The sequence below is a fragment of the Podarcis gaigeae genome, assembly GCF_964106915.1.
Source record: "Podarcis gaigeae genome assembly, chromosome: 6".
NCBI classification, from domain to species: domain Eukaryota; kingdom Metazoa; phylum Chordata; class Lepidosauria; order Squamata; family Lacertidae; genus Podarcis; species Podarcis gaigeae.
In genome coordinates, this window is record NC_139682.1 from 27,121,673 (window position 1) to 27,145,785 (window position 24,113).

General features: G+C 44.3%; 1 protein-coding gene across 2 annotated transcripts; it reads right to left on the bottom strand.

Annotated features, from left to right (window-relative positions):
* Window positions 1-767: 767 nt before the first annotated feature.
* MYBL2 (MYB proto-oncogene like 2) lies at window positions 768-23,267 on the bottom strand. 2 transcript variants are annotated; one of them, XM_083746211.1, is made up of 14 exons: window positions 22,957-23,267; window positions 20,046-20,133; window positions 19,173-19,241; window positions 18,887-18,979; window positions 17,391-17,611; window positions 16,939-17,095; window positions 16,040-16,312; window positions 14,035-14,412; window positions 13,276-13,415; window positions 12,787-12,886; window positions 11,685-11,798; window positions 10,356-10,472; window positions 5,626-5,754; window positions 768-3,361 (listed from the first exon to the last, which is right to left on the bottom strand). In XM_083746211.1, the coding sequence occupies exons 1-14, from the start codon at window positions 22,974-22,976 to the stop codon at window positions 3,233-3,235; spliced, it is 2,028 nt and encodes a 675-aa protein (XP_083602337.1). In that variant the 5' UTR covers window positions 22,977-23,267; the 3' UTR covers window positions 768-3,232. The 2 variants fall into 2 exon arrangements, with proteins under 2 accessions (XP_083602337.1, XP_083602336.1); XM_083746210.1 differs by having other exon boundaries at window positions 5,626-5,775.
* Between the last annotated feature and the right edge of the window lie 846 nt (window positions 23,268-24,113).

Genomic DNA, 24,113 nt, shown 5'->3' on the forward strand with positions numbered 1-24,113 from the left:
TTTTATTTAAAATGCATCTCTGGGTTATTTGTGGGGCATAGGAATTTGTTCATTCCCCCCCCCCAAAAAAAGAATATAGTCCTGCCCCCCACAAGGTCTGAGGGACAATGGACCAGCCCCTTGGTGAAAAAGTTTGCTGACCCCACTTTAAATACATGCAAGAATCTTCACAACGAATGTATGTGGATGAAGGAGCTTCTTATTCTTCCAAGACAGACAATCTGCATTGCTAAGAATAGATGCCTTTCAGGCCATCTTCCTCCTCAGCAGGCTGTGCTGCCTATCAGTTTTCTCTTTTCATAGGCACACTGTTCCCCTCGCACCATGAGCCAGCTTTACAGGTCACTCGGGCAGATTCCAGGATGCGATTTAATGTTCAAGTCCCCCAGTTTCATTAGCCTGAACACACTTGGTAAGCCTGTGATCTTTGACACCTTACAGAACAGGAATAATTTTATCGTACATGCACACCATTTTTTATTTTAACTCATGCCCAGAATACCACAAGGTATATACCAGCCTTCTTCTCTCAACTATTCCTGTGCAACAAGCTAAGAGCCTAGACTCACAATGATATAACCTATTCTACAGGTGTTAGGACTCGGGGATAACATGGCCAGGCATGTGTTTCAGACAGGAAATGTCTGAGCTTTCCAATTAAAAGTTAATTGTCTTTGTCATTAACAGGCTCCCTCTGTTCATTTCCCCTGAAATTTGCTCAGCACTAGATCTTCCTTAATAAGCAATAAACACATAGCAGGGCACGCTGGTAGAATCAGATTTATGGGATTAGAAATGGCTTTTAATACCTTCATCATAATCTTTTAATTTAGAGCAGACTCCAAATCAAATCGGCCTCACTTTCTACAATGAATGATAATTTATTTAGGGTTTTAGCCATGACAGTGGTTCTATGAAAGATAAATTCTTAAAGCAAAAATAATACTTATTATTCACCAAGAAAACCTCACCTGTTTTTTTTTTCCAAACAGGCATTTACATCGGACCGAACTGTGACATCTTCCCACAAAGTAGTCTTCCTTTCATAACAGTTCCTTCCACAAAAAAATTCAGAGCCACGCTGTTTGTCTTACATCCATCCCATGAGGCAGGTTAGGCTGAGAAATGGGGTCTTGCTTGCCCAGAGCAATCCAATAAGCTCTTCAGCACAGGTTGACTTAAAGTGCTATTTCAAAGACTGAACGATGGAGAGTTAAGAGAAGCATGCCGCCCTCCATAAGCACATGTTGCAGAGGCATTGGTCAAACCCATTTTCTTTGTCCAAACATGTGCATTAAAGCACCCACCATAAGGTGCAGGATGTAGATGCACACTTAAAATGTCCAAGCACTTCTGACTGAGCTACAAATTCCCTAGCTAAACTATGGGGTTCACCTCAACAAGATGCGAAGATGGCCACCAATTTAGACAACTTTAAAGGGGTTTTAGATCAATTCATGGGAAGTATTGATGGCCACTTATCGTGATGGCTATGGTACCTACAAGATCAGAGAAACCATGCCTGTGTCCCAGTTGCTCAGAAACAACTATATTACTAGTGGACTCCCCAGAGGCATCTGATTGGCCATTATGGGATGCAGGATATTGGACCAGATGCAGGATATTGGTTTGATCCAGCAGAGCTCTTCTTATACAACTAGACTTCCTACATTCAGATTGTCCTCTAAATCAATGCACTACACTGGTTGCAAGGATTATTTCACATATTATGCAAAGGCAAGCACTGGTTAGTCAATGGGGACCACAGCCAATCACCACTTCCTGCCTAGTGTACCTGTTTGATGCAGGCATTTGCTAACTTATTTGTCATTCATCTATATAGGTGTAAAAACGAAAATGTGTGAAGTGGCTGTTAGCATACATCAGATGGTTGGGAAGTGTGGAAATCTGTGGTATCGGTCACCAATTTGCAATTCATTTTAGGCATCCAGAACTGATTCAGTTAACAATGCAGTTTTCACAATGTCTCCTTCTGCAAGATTCATCTGACAACACAACTCATGCTATACTCAGGAAGAATACAAAGCCCCAGACAATGAAGTGCTGTGGAGTATACAACACAGAACCACATTACTCTCTGGCCTCTCTTGTTTCAGCTCAGGCCTGGTTAGTGGAGGCCATTAAAAGGAAAAGGTTGATACACTGGGGAAGATCTGTTTGAATTGCTTTCCCAGGGATTACATCAAACTAATCTGAAGCAAAGTGTAAGAGTGCTTTGAAGAACCTATCTATAACATGACTGAAGACAAGGACTGCAAGACAGAGACGTATCTTATCTAGGACACGCTTTCTCTCTAGGGGTATGGGCCAGACTTTCACTCACATGTGATTTACACAGATCTCTGCAAAAGCTCCTTTTACCATAGCAGTTGTGAAGCGATAAAGCCGATTAACTCTCCCAGCACTGAGCAGACCAGCTCGCTTTAAGCAGCCTGCACCTTTCCTTATATCAGAGCTGGAGTGAAAAGATTGGCATCAGCACCATCTGGTGGACTTGGAAATATAAAATACTCAGAAGCAAATCACAACATCATATGCAACCTAGCAAGCAATAGCAGATCAGGGTAAGAGGCAATGGTGTGCCTCTTTGGAGGCAGTGATTTTGATATTCTTAAGACTGCAATACTCTGGAGAAGAGGTTTTGATGCCTACCTTTACATAGTGCAACAGATCACATCCCAGTTCACAGAGTTAGTCCAATCTAAAGAGCATATTGCAGACATTTCCAACTGCTAGCAGTTCTTCTTCCTTCCATCTCAATCCCTTTGCCCGTTACCATCAGACAAAAGTTCCAAAAGAGCCAGGTGGAACGGGCAGGGACTTTAAACATAATTACACTTGAAGAAACTCAAAGAAGGCAAAACCAAATCCAGAAGTCCAGGGCTTTCTCTTCCCCGTGAATTGATTCACTTCTCCAACTGATTCTTTTTTATCAAAATGAAAAGGGAGGTAGAGAAGGTTTCTCAAGGGAAGTGACAATGTCTCAGCTTAATTAATGCAGGGCTGTTGCCAAAATTAAAAAAAAAAAATCTTTTCTGAACATTGTTTTCTATATCATGCTTGGAACCCAGAATTTAGAGCAATAAATCAAAACAAGGACATCTATGGTAGAGCTCAGGAGTCACAAAGAAGGAGCTGGTATGAGAATGCCATTCTAGGTTCGGTTCTCTCCCTCCCTCCACCCATGGCTACAAGAGTTTACAAGAGTTCTTCAAGATAAGATTAATGTCCGTGATGTGTGGTTCTGTTTCAACACGCCCAAGACCTGTCGAGCTTTGTCTTGCATGATCAGCTGGTCTTTAGAACCACCACAAGCCACTGTTTTCCAAGCACTGGACATCTAAGGAAGAGAAGAAAAGAGAAAAGAAAAGAAAAGTAAGCACACTTTTGGGGAAAGCTTCTTGATGCAATTTTGTAAATTAGCCTCTCACTCAGGAGTCAGAATTGGCTCAGGTGAACCCATAGGGAAGCTTTTGTAAAAAGTTGAGAATGAGTCCCGGAACTTCTCACTGACCATTGATGTGCTACAAACAATTTAAATGTACAGAGGACTAGTAATTTTGGGGGGTGGGGGTGGATTTACTTGAAAGGCTTCAGTGGGTTTAAGCCATGTAATGTATACTGTCCCAGGGCTGTATCCAACATGGTAGTTTTGTTAGAGCAGAGTTTCCCCAAAGTTGGGTCTCCAGCTGTTGTGGGACTACAACTCCTATCATTCCTAACTAGCAGGACCAGTGGTCAGGGAAGATGGGAACTGCAGTCCAAAAACAGCTGGAGGCCCAAGTTTGGGAAACGCTGCAAGGGCCTTTCACTGCACAATGGAGCTTCCCCTCCATCTCCTCTCCCCGCATGCCCCCTAAATCCTTTAAGAGCATAAGAGCCTGCTGGATCAGGCCAGTGGCCCATCTAGTCCAGCATCCTGTTCCCACAGTGGCCAACCAGATGCCTGTGGGAAGCCTGTGAGCAAGGACACTCTGCCCACCTGTGATTCGCAGCAGCTGGTATTCAGAGGCATAGTGCCTCTGGCAGCGGAGGCCGAACATAGCCATCAATAGACTTTACCTCTATGGATTTCTCTAATCCTCTTGTAAAGCCATACAATTCCATGGGGCTTGCAACTCCAGTGGGAAGCAATTCCATAGTTTTAACTGTTCTGGGAGTTCCAGCAACCTTGCAGAACAGACAGGGTAGGGCACTAGGGATGCATAAGTTCTGCTGTGGAAACTGAAATTCTTACATTAATGGAACTGCTTTGTTGGATACATTGTCCTGTATTGATAGCCCTAATTATGTGTTTCCTGGGAGCCTAAGTCCCAATAGGCCCAGCCACATTCACTTGCCCACCCCATCCCCACCCCACCAAAGGCATGATTTTAGACACCAGTGCTGTATCTCTTCCTTCGCTGTCTCCAAAGCAGGCTCTTTGTTGTTATAAGGCTGCATACTTTACGCACACAAACACACACACAACCTGAATTCTGAAAAGCAATCCTGAATGCCGAACAAACTGCACGATTTCTTCAAAGAAGGAAGTTCACTCATTTTGTATCATATTTTCAGAGACATAGCCTGCCAGGCAAGGAGTTGTACAGCTTACTCAAGTGTTGCACAGGGTGAAAATTGGGACAGGGAAGCAGGAGGGGGCACGCAGTGTTCAAGTGCATACTCTTAACAGGCTGAGGTCCCAAATTCAGTCCCAAACATCTCCAGCTAAAAAGGACCCTCAGATAAAAGGAATAAATGGATTGACCATGTATAAGGCAACTTCCTACATTCCTAAGACCCATTCCCTGAATATTATGCATTAACTGCTGTAGCAATGCCAGGAAAGATTAATGACTGAAAATCTCAAGACCATTAAAAATAAGTCAGTCAGGTGACTGGGCAAAACCACATTTGCAGAATGACAACCACAATTGCATCTGGCAGTGGTCACCTGTGGTTAACCCCAGTGGCACCACTCCAAAAAGCAGGGAACCCGAAGACTCATACTGCTGGTGTCAGTGTCACAATTGAGGCTACAAGTTATCGATTTGCTGTGAAATCAAATCACCACAAACTTTTAAGCAGCTTCTATGCCCATCAATTCAAGAAAACAACTTTTCAGCAAGGTTAGAAGAAGGCTCACACAAAATACCATGGTAAATAATATTGATGGAACCTGGGACTGGAGGATAATCTCTCTCTCTCCTCAACCTCACTTGATTCTTTATCAACAGAATTTTGTTTTAAAAACTCGGCCCACTTATTTATAACCTAGATTCTGAGCTCAAATTTCAGTGAGTCTACTCTGAGTAAAGGTCCGTTGAACACCACCCTCCATGAGTGATTTTGTTTTCAGCTTGTACACAACAATTTATGAAATAGTGACTAAGCAGACTCTTAGTCTGCTTAACCGTCACAACTCTTCATAAACTCCACAATGGACCTTAATTCATTTAAGAAATGCAAAATCATTAACAGGCATACAACCTTGTTGCCTGGCACTTGAGCAAGGCACAACATTCACAAAGCTCATGAAGATGGCAGGTTCTGGTACTGCAAGTCTCTCAGATCCCCCATAACTGTGGCACCTGCAAAGTTTCCCCAACGGACTGTGCTTACCAGAGGAGGTGGTCTGAATTTGCTTTGGATTCTCTTGGAAGATGGGGCCTTCTCTGCCTTCACATGCACAAACCCCCTGTTGAGCAAGCTGCTGTCATTCCTGCTGCTTGACAAAGAGAGGTTTAGGGACTGCGGAAGGAAGTTCACAGGCTGCAACCAACCAAAGGGAAAAACGAAAGTTACAACCAATGGCATCGCTGAGATTAACCTGTTTCATTTCCCTCCCAAATCCTCTTTTTAGAAAAAGGAGGCGGTGGCAGACAAAGAAGCAAATATTTAATGTAATCAAGTTTCTCTTATCTTTCTGTCACAGTGCAAGTTTCCTAGAGAAAAAGAGGACTTTGTAATCAATCACTGGGGCAGCGATCAGAACAATAAGCCTGATAGCCTAATGCTGTGCAGTCTAGCATCATATTCGGCAGTGGCTCTCCGTGACTAAGAAACTCCGTAACTATTACTGTGGAAATGGAAAAACTCAACCTTTGGCGTTACTCCAGTTAATTGTCATGGACACCTGCCGGCAAGGAGGTTAGGCAACACGGCTGATGGATAACAGTATCGTGCGTATTGTTCCAATCGCTGCACAAATGAGTCATAGAACAAGGGCAGTTTCCCTCCCAAAAAACCCACAACCATTTACATCATGATGGAAGGGTAAGAGATAGGGTTGCCTGCTGGTCACAGAAAACAGTAGCTTCTACAGACTCCCAATGGTTTCAACTTTCTCGTCACAATGCGTGTGGAGAAATACTTGAACATTTTTGGCAGGTTAGAAGCTGGGTATCTTAGCAAATTGTGCTGTCTGTGTTGATTGGACTTGAGCCTGGCTCTTATACAGCCCCTTGGTAAGTCCAGGAGAGGCAGTGTGAAACTCCTCCCACACCATGTAGTGTGTCGTGTGAACAGTGGTCTGGGTAGAAGAGAAATGGTGGCCATAGGAAACTGAAGCTCCAGGATGCTTTCAGAGCAGGAGCAACATCATCTGCTGGAGCACCAGGATAATGGACAGACCTTTCTTGCTCCAGCAAGTGAACAAAGCGGAAAACAGGGTTTTCAAGTTTTACAGTGGAAATCCGGAGGAAAATAATTGAGCAGAATACTGTTCTTTGATGGGGTTCCTGAAACGTGCTTGCAATTTATTTGCAAGGTTGCTTCCATTTTAATTAAAAGCTAAAGGTTGCAATTCAGGAGGCTAAAGTGCTTTTGTTAAATCTCAGTGTTTTAAGAAGTTTAACCTGTACAATCAGGAGTACTGCATTCGATGGAGCGTACTCCCAGGTAATTCTGCACAGGGCTAAAGTCACGGAACTCCAACATGCTAACCACTACATCTGCCTTTGCCAGCTCACTATCCTATGACTGACAGCTGATCCTATTAAGCTGAGGGTGGTTTTTTGTTGTTTTTTTAAAGTATCTCAGGATTCTGTTAGCAGGCCTGTTGCCCAAGTCTACCCAGTGAATTCATGAACAAGCTGGAGCAGCCAGGTCTCCCATCCTCCAAGAATCATAAATGTGAAAGTCAACATTGTGTAAATGTTACACAAATGAGAGGGTGTATTGAACTCTAACATTTCAGAGTTCATCTTATTTGGGGGTGGGGAGAGCAATATTTTTAAAAAAATTCTGACTCACCAACCTAGAAGTTATATGCAAGTGTTTTCAATGACAAGGGAGCATTCAATATAAAATGGCCTACTTGGTCTTAAGTGGTACAAATCCAAAATTCCAATCCCTGCTTCTATGAAATGTGCAGTATGCTTCTGAAGATGTTTAAACTATAATTGCTTAAGCACACAACCAGGATTAAATATAACTGAACTCAATGGGATATGTATTTATGAGAAAACACGCATATATACACAAATCAGAAGCACACAAAACAAGTTCCACCTAAGGGCACAGTTGGGCAACAATGCATATGGATTCATCAGAGGTAGTCAACACAACACCCTGCAGATGTTGCTGGACTCCAGACTCCTATCAGCCCCAGCCAAAATGGCCAATGATCAGGAATCATGTTTAAAAGACCTGGAAGGCATCATATTCGTTGTTGTTGTTTAGTCGTGTCCGACCCTTCGTGACCCCATGGACCAGAGCACGCCAGGCACTCCTGTCTTCCACTGCCTCCCGCAGTTTGGTCAGACTCATGCTGGTAGCTTCGAGAACACTGTCCCACCATCTCGTCCTCTGTCGTCCCCTTCTCCTTGTGCCCTCCATCTTTCCCAACATCAGGGTCTTCTCCAGGGAGTCTTCTCTTCTCATGAGGTGGCCAAAGTATTGGAGCCTCAGCTTCAGGATCTGTCCTTCCAGTGAGCACTCAGGGCTGATTTCCTTCAGAATGGATAGGTTTGATCTTCTTGCAGTCCATGGGACTCTCAAGAGTCTCCTCCAGCACCATAAGTCAAAAGCATCAATTCTTTGGCAGCATCATATTACTATAGATGTTAACATAATACAGTGATACCTTGGTTCCCAAACTGCTTAGTTGTGGAACAAATCGGCTCCCGGATGCTGCAAACCCAGAAGTGTGTATCCCAGTTTGTGAACATTTTTCGGAAGCTGAACATCGGACACGGCTTCTGCTTGAGTGCAGGAAGCTCCTGCAGCCAATCGGAAGCCGCACCTTGGTTTTTGAACGGTATCAGGAGTCAAACAGACATTCGGAATGGATTAAGTTCAAGAACCAAGGTTCCACTGTAAACATGTCACAAGGAAACGGGTTAGCTTTACCAACTTCCAATGTGTCCTTTTTTTCAGCACCATTCCTAGATTTGCTTCATCTTATTTTCTCTCTCTCTCTCTTGCATTTCCCCCCATTTCCCCACTTCTTATGAGCCAATCGCCCAGCAGATTTTTACCACCCTTTTTGCCTGAAACAACCTGAGCCTCTCATTGGCAGACTGCCACAGCATGGTTGCTAAAAGCATGGGCCAAATGCAGCCTTGCTGCGACTCTACAGAGGTTAACTGTTTTACAGCATGCATGGGAAAAGCCGTAGCCTGCCGGTTTGTACTGCTGCACAAGTGCACCCCGTTAGCAAGCAAAACATTGATTATTGTATCAGAATTAATAAGGGTCAAACGTTCAGCAATTGTTTTTTAAAGCCATATGGGATTTGTCTCGATTAAACAAACCTAGAGTTCCAAGGTAATTCATTAGTGTGGACAGGCAAGTCACTAACATGCCACTTGCAGAAATGAGTGCCATCAAGGGTTGCCTCACAAGGAAACCGTTCATTTGAATTCCCAGATTCTAGTACTGAAGGCACTTGCAATGCACTAAGCAAATGTCTCTGAAATGAGTCAGCCTGGCTGCTCCCACCTGTCAGCGAAGTCAAAGCTGCGATTGATAAGCAAGTTGTTTGGCGGTAGAAATCCCTGGGGTCCTAATGAGCTGCTATTTCCACCTCCCCTTTACTGCACTTTCCTTGCTTCTGGCTGATTTTTTTTAGTAATCCTTGGAATCTCCAGTGTTTGCCCTTTCTTTTCCCCTAGCAACCAGAATGCAGTGTTCCTGTGGTAGGGTCATCTGAGATCAGGTACTCCCTAGAACTTGTTTTCTGTGAATATGTGTGGTGAGTGTTCAAGAATCCCCTCCTTAAAGGGCAAATCTATGTTGTGAAAACTCTGCAATAGACTGTGCAGAAGCTAAAGACCAGGCACTCTTTAAGAATTCACTTTGGTTTAGGATTGGCATTGGAGAAAACAGGATTCTTGTGCCTTTCACAGTTGTACTCCTTATGCTGGTCTGTGACCGTAATAAAGTTCATTCATTCATTCACAGTTGTACTTTCCACAATCCAGAAAAGGAGGAGCAATAATGACTGTACAGTGGTACCTCGGGTTAAATATGCTTCAGGTTACAGACTCCACTAACCCAGAAATAGTACTTCAGGTTAAGAACTTTGCTTCAGGATGAGAACAGAAATCGTGCTCTGGTGGCGCAGCAGCAGCAGGAGACCCCATTAGCTAAAGTGGTGCTTCAGGCTAAGAACGGACCTCCAGAACTAATTAAGTACTTAACCTGAGGTACCACTGTACTCTCTTAATTCTGTGTTATGTCATGTCCCCAAGGCAGCCATTTTTTCGTTGGCACCCTCACTACTGTCTCAAAATTCAAAATGTGCCCACTGGTCCACACTTTTGGGCAATCAAAGCCCAGTACGGCCTACTTTGACTTGAAGCAGCTCTTGAAAATCTTCAACAGATGTTTTTTCTCTGACCGACTGCAAGGAATTCAACTTAAGACATTTTGTATTCAAATGCACTACCACTGAGCTATGGCCTGCCTCAGTGCATATCCATTGCCACAAAAAAATATGGAGGCATCCAAAAGCCAAACTAGACGAGACGCAACAAAAGTGCCTTGTCTAGTTTGTTCCTCACTGAAATACACCCAAGGGTGGGGAGCAGAATTGATTCAGGTAGCGCTGGTGCAGAATGGGGGACTAAACCTCTTTCCAATCAAAATGGCAATCTTGTATTTTGTGGGAAGGAAGCATCCACTTCTCTAATGAAATCTGCTGTCCACTATGGTTACATTCTGGCAAAGGTAACACAAACCCCTGTCAGATATTTGTCCCAAGTCTCATGTAGTTTGGCCTGTTCCAAGCTTTTTAATTCAGAACCACGAGGACCAGATACTTATGGTTTTTAAAAATGATCTTAAAGAGTTTCTAGTTACTAAAACTACTCCCCTCTATCACCAACACCCATCTGATTACGACTCACCTGAGATCTTTTGAAGCAAACAGGTTTGGCCGTGGTGGAAACTGTCAGCTTCAAGTCTTCATCCACAATGTCAAGGGCTAGAGATTTCCTGACCTTCTTAATGGGACTCCTGTGCATCTGGAAAGACAAGAGAAGAATATTTAAGTCCCAACAAAAAACAGAAGGCAACAATTTGGGGATGAAGTAGCATTGTATACTAATTTTAGAACAAAGGGAAAGCTTCATGAGGCACCAGTAAGTTATGGAGAATGAATTCATTTGAGCACACTTGACAGCTGTCAGGAAGACTCCATACCACTATCTCTGCAGTTACATAGGAACAAAGGAATCTGCCTTCTACAAAGTCAGACAACTGGTTCATCTAATGTAGGACTATCTACACGAGAGGTGAGGAACCTTCTGCCCTCCAGATGCTGCTGGACTACAACTCCCATCATCCCTGACCGTTGACCACGCTCATTGAGAATGATGGGAGTTGTAATCTGGCAACATCCGGAGGGCCACAGGTTCCCCAGCCCAGACTGAGTGGCGGTGGCTCTCCAGAGTTTCAGACAGAAGTCTCTTCATTCCTTATGTAGATATGTGAGTGATTAAACGTGGGCCCTTCTACGTGAAAATCAGGGCGCTCTACCACTGAGCCTTTCACCATAACGATGTACAAACTGGCAGACCACATACATGCATTGGCTGTCATGACTGCAGCACCGGGGAAGTACAGATCTGGCTTCAAACTGCCGGTGCAAAGCTGAATTTGCTAGCTGCAATGCCTATAGACAAAATATCATGCTTGTAGACAAATATAAACTAAGGAAGAATTGCATCCTTTTAGAGCCTGGGAAAGAGAATCTGCTGTGGTCCACAATGAATGTCTTATTACCAGTTTTTAAAGATGCTGCAGCACACTTTTTTGGGGGGGTGGGGTGCAGCCAACACTGTTAGCAAATGCTCAGCATTCTGGATGCATCAAATTCCTGCAGAACCCTAATGGTCCCAATGACCCAGCCTGCTCTTACATACTTGAGCAGGTATCTCACTTATCCAGTACTGGTCCTCATGTAGTCAGAATGGTTCTATGCACACGCAAGAGGGAGCTCTCAAAAGGCTTGGAGCAACTCTGCAGTTTGCAGATGTACCAAAAGTATTTAGAAACTATATAGTCCTTGAGAGGAACCCACCTACTCCCGGGAAAAACACCTCAATGAGGAGTTAGCCTGCTCAATGGGCACTGAATTCCGACTGAAGGTTTGATGAGCAGGGGATGAAACCCTAAAGAGAACCACTCCACACTGCACTGTTTTCCTGCAGATCATTCTTGTACAATATACTTACACCCTGTTTCCTCTTCTGTCTCTCTGGCTTCACATCATCTTCTATGATCAGCTCAATACCAGCCTCGCTCCGTAGTACTTCTTTCAAATCCTCTTCCAGGTTAGGCGTTTGAGGCTGGGGTTAGGGATGCAGGAGGAAGAGAAAAAATTGCACTTCCAGACTTTCCATCATGAACAATATATGTGACCAGTACGTGTAGCACAGGCCAAGAACATAAAATTGTTTCGTAGCCACTGTGCAGATCTCCATCATACATAAAGGCTCTTTCTGGTAGCGCACAAAAGTCTGTGTCTCTAAACTGGCTCTTAGCTAACCTGACCTGGAAGAACTCACATGGCACACTTCTTTTAGGACTAATGTTTCCCCAAGAACACCTACATGCTCAAAGACAGCAGCAAAGCCCAGCATGCAGCTTTGAGGAAAGAGCTGTGCGTCTGAAACACTGCAAGAGCCTTAGAACTATTGGAGCACAATAGCCTCCGGATATTTATCCTCCTTACGAAGAACCTAAAAAAGGTGGCAAGATCAAGTCCCCATAACCTTATTACATAGCTTGACTGATATGGCATCCATAGCCTTTTAGGAAAAAATCATATCCAAAAATAAGGAAACTGCATGATTCCTTCATAGAGAAAAATACAATAAAATGCCAGCCTTAAAGTGCTTGGGCTTGCTGAGAGCTGTAATGAAACTGAAAGCTGCTGTTTTGGACCTACTTTGTTAACCTATTAAAAAAAAAAATCAACATTGTTCAGACAAGCAGAACACCATCTCACAGGCCAAAAAACCTGACAGGTTGAATCTAGCTGACAGTCTCAAAATCTGCTAATCTTTTAATTTTCATGTGAAGCATCATTTCATTCTATACTAATGTAAGGATATTTCTGCTGAATACTGGCTTCATGTTTTTGCTTAAGATGGGGGGACTTGGTCCAGAATTCTAGCACTGCGGTCCCAGCAGCAGAAGCACAATGGAATGCAATACAGGTAGGACCCACGAAACAGCTATACAGCACACACACACACACACACACACAGAGAGAGAGAGAGAGAGAGAGAGAGAGAGAGAGAGAGAGAGACAGAGAGACAGAGACATACATACCAAAGGCCTAATTGGTCCATACTTCTCCAGAGCATTCTTGAAAGGTGTGGGTGTATGAGGCGTGTTGTCCGTGATGTACTTCTGATCAGGTGTCACAAATCTGAAAGCACCAAAGAGGAGAGGAAAGAAGTTTGCTGCGGGAATTTTTAGGTCTTGCAGATTTTGTGACTTGTCGATTAACTGTTGCATTTTAATTGCTGCTTGATTGTAAGCTACCCAGACAACACTGTTACTGGGAAGCATACAAGGAATACAAACAGATATCCAAACAATTAAAAAATACCAGCTCACATGCTCTTCCTTGAAGGAAGGTCAGTGGGATTTGCATGGAACGCACAGTGGTCCCTCATGCCCAAGACCACAACACTGTAGTTTCACTGGTGTCACTGTAGGATTAGGTGCTCCCAGCACTGAACACTAGGCCCAGACATATCCATGAAGCCAACAGGATACATGCTGGAGTGAGAGTGAGGGGAAGAAAATACTTACACTGAGTTTTTCTGAAGCAATGGTGTCTTGTCTCTGTGTAGCGGGGTAGTCACTATCACTTTCTGGCTGCACACAGGAGTGGAAGTTAAAGATGGGTTCTCAAGGTCAAGAGTGTCTTGCTTGGTCCAAAAATTCAGGAACTGCCAAAGAAAGGAAATTAGAAGAGTCGACACACATCAGCTGAATTGGATTAAGTAACGGATTAGTTTTCAAATCTATTTCAGCTTTGCGTAGTGATTCCTGAGGCCTGGATTTTACATTTTCAGTATAATATGACCAAGGACAGTTTTCCATGTTGTAAATACCTGGCCATAAGGAAGCATGGGAGGCTGTGCCTTCCTCCACCACAAGTGGCTGAATTTGTGGTCAAGTAGGTCCAAGACCTGTAAAATATGTCTGGAGAGTGAGGGTCTAAAGCAGTCTGTGTTATCTCTGACAAAAGTCATGCAACCAGGACACCCTGATCTTTCTTGGATATAGCTGTATAGTTAAATATGGAAGTGTAGGAAGAGTATCTAACATGACTTTTTAAAAAAAAATACTATAAGAAAGCAGGCTGTAAGCAAATTTTGTGTTTCTGAGTTGATTTTACCAACTCAAGTGAGCAATTTCCATATAAAAGCCATGTGAGCTCCAGTGAACTATTAATAAATGGAGGACATCACTCAAGAATAAAAGGGTGATTTGCAGAAGCTAAAATGTCATGCATGAAGGCAACCACTGACTCACTCTTGCTGCCCACTCTTTGCACCTCCATACCTGGGAAGGGGAGAATGGCAGCGTCTTGACAGGGGTGCTCTTAGGCGTCATGCTGTTGCAGGAGTCCTGGAAAGAGAGGTTGCCACTGGTCCACCCTTCTGGAACAGGCGAGAGTGCGACTTTCCTCTTCTTCTGCCGCTTAAGCACAGAAGGCGGTGTACCGAAGCTCATGTCCGTGCAAGGGGAGATGGGGATGAGCTCGCCTTTGCTGCCTTTGCTCAGATCCGAAATGGTGTGGCCATCCAAACGGTACTCTGTCACGTTCTGCGATGTGGAGGAGGGCTTGAGGGATGTTTGCCTATCTGGGCTGCTGCTGTTACTTGTAGACAGGTAGTCAGGGAGGTCAAATTGAAACAGATCACACCAACCATCTGGGTCCTGCCAGAATAGGAAATTCAGAAAGTTTGGGAGGATAAAACTGCAGACAAAGAATGTAGCAGGGCAGAACGGGTGGCAGAATAACTTGGCACATGTAGATTTGAGCAATTACAAAGCATACCAAATGCACAAGCTACGTACTGGAACCTTAGGCCTTGGATAAGGAGCAAGTTATTTTCACAGAGATCCCATTCAAATCCATGCAGAAAAGCTAACTTAACATCTAACTTAAGTCCTCTTGATTTGAATGGGAACTTAAGTGCAAAAAACCTGTGCCACAATCCTCCACACACTTTGCTTGAAAAATCAATACCCAACACTGGGGGAAAATGCAGCATAGCTGGGTTTCGTTTTACATATAACGGCAGGACAGTTTTAAATTGTCAGTCACAAATACTAAAAATCAGTAGTAAACTGGAGGGAGGGAAAGTGCTTCCAAGAACATTAAAGGATCCCTGCTGGATCAGACCAAATGGATATCCAATAACCATTCTGTTCCCCACAGTGGCCAATGGAAGGCTTATGTAAGGCCTGCACGCAGGACATGACTGCAACACCAACCTCCTGCTCATGTTCCCCAACCGCTTCTGAGATTGGAAGTAGCATCCAGCCACCATGACTAGTAGACACTGATAGCCTTTATCCTCCATGAATTTGCCTAACCCGCCTCTATAGTGGCTATGGCCCCATGCCATGAAGAAAAACTCCATAGTTTAACTATGTGCTGTGTGAAGAAGTCCTCACTTTTGTCTGCCCTAAACCTGCCACCCCATTCAGCATCAATGGATGGCCCCACACTCATGAAAAGGGAAGAAAATTCTCTTTTGCTGCACCAAGCATAGTTTTTTCACATCTCAACTACGACCGCCCTTACTGTGCCAATTCCCTGCCGATAAGGTGGGGAGGGGATTGTTTGTGCTGCCATTTGAATGCTTTGTATTTTATTGTTAGTCACTGTTGCAGTGATGATCAACTTGAGATGTTTGTTGGCCCTATTGATATTGGTGTTTTAATTGTGTTGTAGCTGTTAGCGCAGTGGTTCCCAATTGGGGGTCTGCATAACCCACCCAGGAGGTTCACGGCACCATTCACGTAACAAAAACTACCATAGAGATATCAAAATTTTCAAAAGTAGGGCGTCCAAGGCTTGGCTTTTGCAAAAAAAGAAAAGAAAAGCACTTTGATAATAGGGAACCACTGCTAGAGCATTATCTTGAAACGTTATATTTTATTCTGCATGTTGCTGTGAGCTGCTTTGAGCATGGCTTTATCAAGAAGAAGCGGCATACAGTGGTACCTCCTGTTACAAACACCTCGGGTTACAGACTCCGCTAACCTAGAAGTAGTACCTTAGGTTAAGAACTTTACCTCAGGATGAGAACAGAAATCACGTGGCGGTAGCAGCGGGAGGCCCCATTAGCTAAAGTGGTACCTCAGGTTAAGAACAGTTTCAGGTTAAGTACAGACCTCCGGAACGAATTAAGTACTTAACCTGAGGTACCACTGTACAAATAAACTTGATGGTGATTATGATCATAGCACAAAAGAGCCTATGATGAGCAAAGCCTACATGCAAACTCCTCATCCCTGACCGTACTACGGAAATAGACATCAATCCGCTTCTTACAGATTCAATCATGTCCAGAGCTTCTGTAATAGCTGGGGCTGTAGAAGTACACAAATAACTGCCTGCTTCGACCACCCATGTGTACTGAGATGAGCCTTCCTTCAGGTCACTATCAGGCGCTGTGTTTTCTGATGCTCCCGCGATACTGTCGTCCGCCAGGCTTTCTGGGAGTTGCTCAGGAGGCAGCTTTGGCAGGCCAACAGATTCTTCATCCATGGCTACCTCCTGCTTTATTTCCAAGGCCTGAACAGGCCAGTCTGTCAACAAGGTTTGCTGTGGAAAGCAAATGAGGATTTGTGTGACTACTACTACACAAGAATAAAAGCAAATCAAGTACACGGCTGCACTCAAAGAGCATCAAGGCTGCAAAATCAGGTACTAAAATCAGGAGCCAATGTCCAAAACAGTATTCGGCAGTGCTAAATCAGACCCTTCACAGTAAAAGCACAAAGTCATGAAACATTTCCGAAGCATCCAAATGAGGCTGCAGTTCTAACCCCACGGACCACTTCTTGATATATGAGGATTATGTTGTTAAAGATTTATTTTGAAGCTTTGGTGCCAACTCCTGTTGGATTACAAAATGCAAATGAGAAAAAGTTGAGCGGTTATGATGCAAACAGTTCTGCCTTCATTGATTCCAAAACCAGCATCTTGGCTACAAAGAAAATGCCTGCTTTCATCTGCTGTTTGGATCCCTGAATAAAAAATGAGTGGATTTTGCAATATGCTTTTTACAAATGTAAAACCAAAGTTTGCAACCTTATTCCAACGTACCCAAAAAAAGGCAGATTAATTTAAGGCCTTATAGAATATTGTGACACTATCACCTGGAAGTTTGCCTAAATATATTCTCTGTTTAATAACGTTTTCAGAGACATAAAAATGTTTTGCAATACCTGGCTTTCGACTTCTTGTGCAGTTTGGCTTTCCCTTCCTTCCACCTCCACCAGGAGATAGAGGGGCTTAGAGTCTTTTGCTTCACTAAGAAAGCCTCCTGTCTCCACCTTCCTTTTGATGGTGGAATTCCAGTGGTTTTTCACAGCATTGTCTGTCCTGTAAAGCAGAAAGCGCACACACATCATTGACAAGAGGAGAAGCATCCTAGGAACAGACGAAGCTGCCTTGGGCCAAGTCAGGCCATTGATTGGTCCATCTAGCGTAATAATGTCTACTGATTGGCAGTGATTCTCCAGAGTGCTAGACAGGGCTTTCTCCCAGCACCAGGGGTTGAACCTGGGATCTTCTGCATGCAAAGAAGATGGCCACCCACTGACCTCCTCCATTTTCTTGTTTGATAGATCCATCCCAGTATGGGACAGAAGAATGCAAAGGTCCGTAAGGAACCTACCTCCCAGGCAGCAACTTCGCAATTTCAGCCCAGCGGTTCCCCAGAACCTTGTGAGCCTCACAAATGATACGGTCTTCTTCCTCTGTCCACGATGACTTTTTCACCTCCGGGTTCAGGTGGTTGTGCCAGCGTTCTCTACACTGCTTGCCCAGCCGGCCTTTCAAGTGCTTGGCTATGAGCGTCCATTGCTTTGTGCCATACTTCTTCACTAATTCAGTGACCTCATAAGGGGGGGAAAGGACAAATTGTTATTCACTGTGTGATCACGGTGGCAGACTCCATCCTCACTGTGCATTAAAGGGGAAAGGGAAAGGACCCCTGGACAGTTAAGTCCAGTCAAAGGTGACTATGGGGTTGCGGAGCTAATCTTGCCTTAAAGCCAAGGAAGCCAGCATTTGCCCATAGACAGTTTTCCAGGTCATGCGGCCACCATGACTAAACCGCTTTTGGCACAACGAAACACTGTGACGGAAGTCAGTGCACACGAAAACTCTATTTACCTTCCAGCCGCAGCAGTACCTATTTATCTACTTGCACTGGCGTGCTTTCGAACTGCTAGGTTGGCAGGAGCTGGGACAGAGCAACAGGAGCTCACCCTGTTGCAGGGATTCGAACCACCAACCTTCTGATCAGCAAGCCCAAGAGGCTCAGTGGTTAAGAACACACACCACCTGCATCCCTCTTCACTGTGCATATGTTCAACTCTATCGTTCTATGATTCTACCCAGAAGAAAAATTCTTCTGAGTTCAGTGCAAGAGTGTAGGATTCAACTCAATAGCTGCAGGGAGCCTGTGCATGTACAATTACATGCAAAGGGCTCTCTTAATAAACCTGTGTAGCTTGCAAAAGCAGAGCTCCCGACTGAGTTGAGAATATCCCATGCGTGTAGTTGTGTGTGTGTAGCCTCCACGCAGCCATTGAATTGGGGTGTAGATCTCACCATCCCACACCGCAGTGCCGCTCAACAGAGTTGCATTGAGACAATAATATGAGCTTCCTTGCTTGCTACCCTATTAATACATTGCTGTTTCACAATTGCCCAACTTAACAGCCATTAGCGTAAGGTAGCTCATGTTCGATTTCTACCGAGCAACCAGAATTACCTTACCCCAAGGACAGTGCAATGGCTGCATGGAGTGTACAAACAAACGTTACCAAGTTACTAAAAGTGCAAGCCTATTTCGAAGGAACTTACTCCCTCGTAAAAGCACACAGGACTGCAACCTTAGGATAGCAGCTGATGGGGGAGAGTTAAGACAGCATGGTGCTCTGTGTGTTTTTAAGGAGGATATTTAAGAATTAAATCAGTCTTACCAGAAAGCTGCTAGGGTTAGGAATCTGTACCACAGACAAATTAGACCCTGTATTTGATAGATGAAGAGTGGCAGCCAATACTGCAGAATCTTTCAAATACTGGGATTCTAGAGAGATTCTACCTGCAAGATGGAATTCCAATTTCTTCAACTATAAGAGACACATGTTGAGAAATAGTTACCTTCTGATCTTCTTGTTTCGTCCAAGGACCTTTAACCAGGACAGGGTTTAGCACCCGAAGCCAACGATATTGACACTGCTGCTCAGTGCGGTTCTATGAGCAAACGTAAATAAGTACATGCTAAAGTGAAGATTGATAAGGCAGGCATAAAGAGAAACCAAAAGTATTAGGCAGAGAGATTTTTTTTTAACTAGCAGCTTGATGTTTTGCAACTCTGCCATACCCCTCTCTGCTCCAAAACACCCCACCAGCAAAACCTTCCACTCTGTTGAAAAACTCCACTTACAGGAAACTGACTTGCTAGGAACTTCCAGTCATGTCCAAACTGTGTCACCAGGGAATTCAAGAGCTCATCCTGCAAAAAAGCAATGCAATCAGCTTTGGCACACAAGTAACATATACAGTATGTTGTTTCATTACCTAAATTATGTATTTCAGGAACAAAAGAATGGAATTTACCAAAACAGAAGTTTGTGACACCATGACATCATGAGATACAGCATGGCAAGGAAAGGAACAGAGGTTTGACCTTCAACACAGCATTCCAGCTACTTCTATGTGCCACCCAGAAAACAGAGCTGCTAGATAGAAACTAGATCTTGTGTTGCACTCTAAAGCAGCAAGGTGCTATAGCGGAAAGCAGGATGAACTGGGTAGCTCCATCTTATTTGTCAGGGACAGAATGCCTATTTCGCAGTTGCTCCAGGAGCCTCTCCTCATGGCACAATAGCTAAGATGGTGATGAAAGCTCGATCTTTAACAAGATATATACACACACACAAGTCCATTGGTTCATATTTATCCCCACTCAGTTTGGCCAATTTGGGACAAGTAATGCTATATGTATTCCAACAATTTGACATGCAATACTTTAAGCACAGAACTTTGGCCTCCAGAGAATGTCTGGGCTTGTTTGCATTTAAAAGCAAGTTTCTAGTCCTCATGAAAATAGGAAAAGCAGCAGGAGAGAAGAGGGGAACATGGCTGGAATAGGCAAATTATGCATTCCATTCCCTTTTTTTTTTTCTTTATTGGATGCGTATACAAGGACTGCTGTAAGGATTTTCAAAGTAGTACATATTGCATGTCAGCAAAGCATTTTCCATTCAGCTAAGCTCCCCAAGGCCACACCCCCTACTTTCCTCAACACGTGACATACCTCTTCACGTGACCACTTGACTTTGCATCTGTTATCCCGCCGTTCAGATGCATCTGAATCTTGGTAATGCAGTTGATCTTGCTCTTCACTATTGCAAACAAAATTTAAAAGCAAATGGGAAAAGAGAGCATGTAAGTATCTTGCTTTACAGATTTTTAATTACCCCCCCCCTCAATATTCTACCACCGACTACAATCTCCAGCCCATACCTCTGAACCCATTGAAACAATACAAAGGAGAAAGATACGGTAGGTAGGTAGATAAAAACTTCCTTCATTGTGAACACTGCATCTGCTGGTTTGCTACTGGGACAGGTTCAAGGCACTTGTGGTAATTCACAAAGTCCTAAACAACTTGGGGACAAAGTAGTTGAAGGACCGGACTCCTTATGCTCTACCTCGATCTCCAAGATCTTCGGCACCCATGAGGTTCAGCTAAACTTCACTGGGGCTGAGGCTTTAGTGTGGCAGGCCCTACCCTATAGAATTTGCTACCAGCAGAATCACAGAACTATAGAATTGGAGAGTTGGTCCAACCCCTACAATGCAGGAATCTTTTTGCCCAACATGGGGCTCCTCGAATCCAGTAACCTGAGATCAAGAGTCTGAGCTATCGATCCTTCAGCAGGAACCACCCAGGCCTGCTTTTAGGTACCGTATTTTTCGCTCTATAACACGCACCAGACCATAACACGCACCTAGTTTTTAGAGGAGGAAAACAAGAAAAAAAATATTCTAAACGAAATAGTGGATATATGCTTTTTGTGGTTCATGCTGTGGCCACAGACATGTGATCTGACAGTGAGTTTGGAGCAGCCCAGTGCAAAAATCCTGAGGATCCATGTGGATCCATGCTTTGTAACCACGGAGGAGGGAAGGAAGGGGAACCATGGATCCTCTGCTCACGACTGCAGCAGATCCCCCCCGCCACCCGCAGGCATTCACTCCATAACACGCACAGACATTTCCCCTTACTTTCTAGGAGGAAAAAAGTGAGTGTTATGGTGCAAAAAATACGGTAATTTCTGAAAACTGTACTATTGTTTGGACAGGCCGCTGCAACATGAATTTCCCCTTTTACCCAATCAGTACTGATGTTTTTGACTGTTTTTACTGTAACTTTTTGTACCTTTATGGAAGGGACAGATTACAAACACTTCAATAAATTAAATAAAAATAAGTGGGCTTAAGCATGTGCCCTCATAAGACGTTTAGTGGGACTTACTAGAAAATAAGGAGAGTTCAGAATTGCAGCTTTAGATGGAAATAAAAGGTTAAGAAACAGAGATGAACAAGCAATGGGGGAGAAGGCTCCATATATAATTTCATATGTTATTTCAAAATCATTTGCAAATCCGGCTGCTGTCCTCATCTTTGGAATTGTCTCTCTCTGGAGACTTACCAAAGCACAAGACATTGTTATTCCAACATATTTTTGGTAGCCAGAGTTTTGGTGGAACAGTCACCGTATGACTCACCACGTCACTATATGACTCGCCCAAGTCCTCAAGATCAAGTGGGATATACACCCAACCAAATAAACTAAATTAAAACACCGCCGCTAGGGCTAGGTAAAAACATCATCCAATCTCTCAGGCAGTTAGAATATTCATGAATATTTTTACTGAAGGATTCAAAAAGATCCCTGCACTAATATTCCTAGTGGGCAAAGCGACTTAGGCCAGGGCTGGGAAGTCCAAGACCCTCAGATGTTGTTGGGCTACAACTCCCTCACTCCTGACCATTGGCCTCGCTAGCTGGGGTTAATGGGAACTGGAGGCCAACCCACGTCCTTGGGCCACAGGTTCCACATCCCTAGTTTGGCCCAAAAGCAGGCATCTAGGCCACTTACATGTGCAGTGCTTATTTAGAGTATTAGACTAGACCAGGGTCCAAATTCCCCCTCAACCATGATGGTCGGTCTCCCAGCCTAATGCACCTCACAGGTAACTTGCTGTGCGGCTCAACAGGGAAAGTGGAGATCCATGCACACCATTTTAAACACCTTGGGGAAAATGTGAGCTATTAACACAACACCAAATAATATAAGTAATGCCATGCTGTCTTTCACACATCATCGTTGTTGTTGTTTAGTCGTGTCCGACTCCATGGACCAGAGCACGCCAGGCACTCCTGTCTTCCACTGCCTCCCACAGCTTGGTCAAACTCACAGCAACCTAAATGGCCAGAACATTCCCAGCAGTCTCCTCACAGATACAGTGTGTCTACTCAGACGTAAGCGCTATTGAATTCAGTGGGGCCTACCGCCCAGTAAAGTGAGTTTAGGATGCAGCCATAAGCCATGATTTTTCACAGCTTTCCCAACTACCCCCACCTGGTAGCTGGATGCCAGCTCGTTATCAGTTCCTCTCCTTGCTTTAGCACCACAAGGCCTCTAAACAAGATCTGGGGGGGGGGGGGGTCCCGCTCCAGACTGTGGCCCACAATCCCTTTCATAACTGAACTGCTCTTCCTTGCAGAAGGATCAGCTTAATACTAATAATAATGATGAAAAAAGGAGAAAATAGATCACTAGGGAAAGCAGAGTGACGCTCTTCCTTTCTCCCTCCCGCACCGCTTGGCGCAAAAAACAGCCAAGTTCCTCTCCCCGCCCTTGCAAATTCACGCGGGCCATTTTAAGCACCTTTAAAGCACCTTTAAGCAGCTTTCTCCCTTTCAGATCGCGGCAAATAAATCATCCGCGATATAATTTAACAGATTGTGCATGCTCCACTACCGCGGACGGTGAGTCAATCAGTTGGGGGGGGGAGGGGGGAAGGGTGCGGGGAGAGGAGAGAAAGGAAAAGAAAACAGGCGGGGAACGGATTTCCCACCACCTTTCCAACCCATCCTAAACGATGGCTCCAAAAACAGCTGCAATATTCTCTTTTCCCGCCCCAAATGCAACTCACCAGCGAGCCCTGCGAGACATCCTGCCTTTTTCCCCTCTGCGTTCAAATCATGCGATGGCCAATAATAATTAAAAAAATAAAACTTCCAAAACAACAGAAAAGGCTACCAGAACTTGGAGGGGGGTTGGGGAGACGAATGCCGCTAAAGGACCCCCTCTGAATAGCGCGCGCGCGCAAGCCAGGCTGCTGCTAGTGCAGCAACTGCAGCTCCGTGGCTCGCGCCCGCCCGGGACTCCGAAAAGCACTTTCCTATCTCGCGCCAACTCCGCCCCAGCCAGCCACCTTTTCCGGCGGAGTGACGCTGCGCGCGCGCGAGGCTAACGACACACAGGGTATTCTTGGGAGGGAAAAAGAGGAGGCGGAGGAAGAAGAGGGCAAAAAAAAAAAAGTGGCGCGCGCGGGCAAGTTGCAACTTTGTATATTACAGTATTTCTCTATCTATTAGCACCATCTATTAGCATCTATTAGTTTTTATTTTCCTTTTTATAGGAGAAAGCCGCTCCAAATCTAAGAAAGTGAAATACGGTGTTGCGACACTGCAGCAAGCAATGAAGAAACAAAAGCCAAAATGCTTACGTGGGAAATAACATGGGAACAATCGGTTTCTCCTTATTATTTCAATAGGCGAAATTATTATTATTATTATTATTATTATTATTATTATTCCACTGTATTTGTGGATTGCAGGTATTTATATAACCCGCCTCTTTATTTTGGGTTTTTGTCTCCTATTAAGGAAAATATGCGTTGAGATTGAATGAGCAGCGTCCCTTTTTCCTTTCACTTTTTGAGATCGCTTATTAGCACTGCCAAAATGTAACTTTTCCCATTAATGAATTCCGACGCGGGGGTGGTTTCTTAGGGTTAGTGGGCGGCGCTTCCCGCTTTCCGGTTTAGTACTTTTATCCTGCCCTTCCTCCAAGAGGTTAGAATAGAGGAGTTCGGAGTGTCGATGCTGCGCACAAACTCCGGGCCATTTTGTCCTCCTAACAACCCTTTGAGGTAGGCAAGGGGCTGAGAGAAAGTGACGGGTCCCAGCAAACCCCAAGCCAGCTTCATGGTTGACCGAGGAGACTCTTAGGTCCAACAATTAACCCTACACAGCTTCCCTCTGTGCACCCCATATCATTGCGACCCTAGGATTGCAATCCTTGTTT

Coding starts and splice junctions, on each gene's coding strand:
- MYBL2 (XM_083746210.1), bottom strand. CDS start 22,976: ATGTCTCGCAGGGCTCGCTG. Junction 13,416..14,034: donor TGCCATTCTCCCCTTCCCAG/GTATGGAGGTGC, acceptor TTTCTTTGGCAG/TTCCTGAATTTTTGGACCAA. Junction 11,799..12,786: donor ATGGACCAATTAGGCCTTTG/GTATGTATGTCT, acceptor CCCTAACCCCAG/CCTCAAACGCCTAACCTGGA.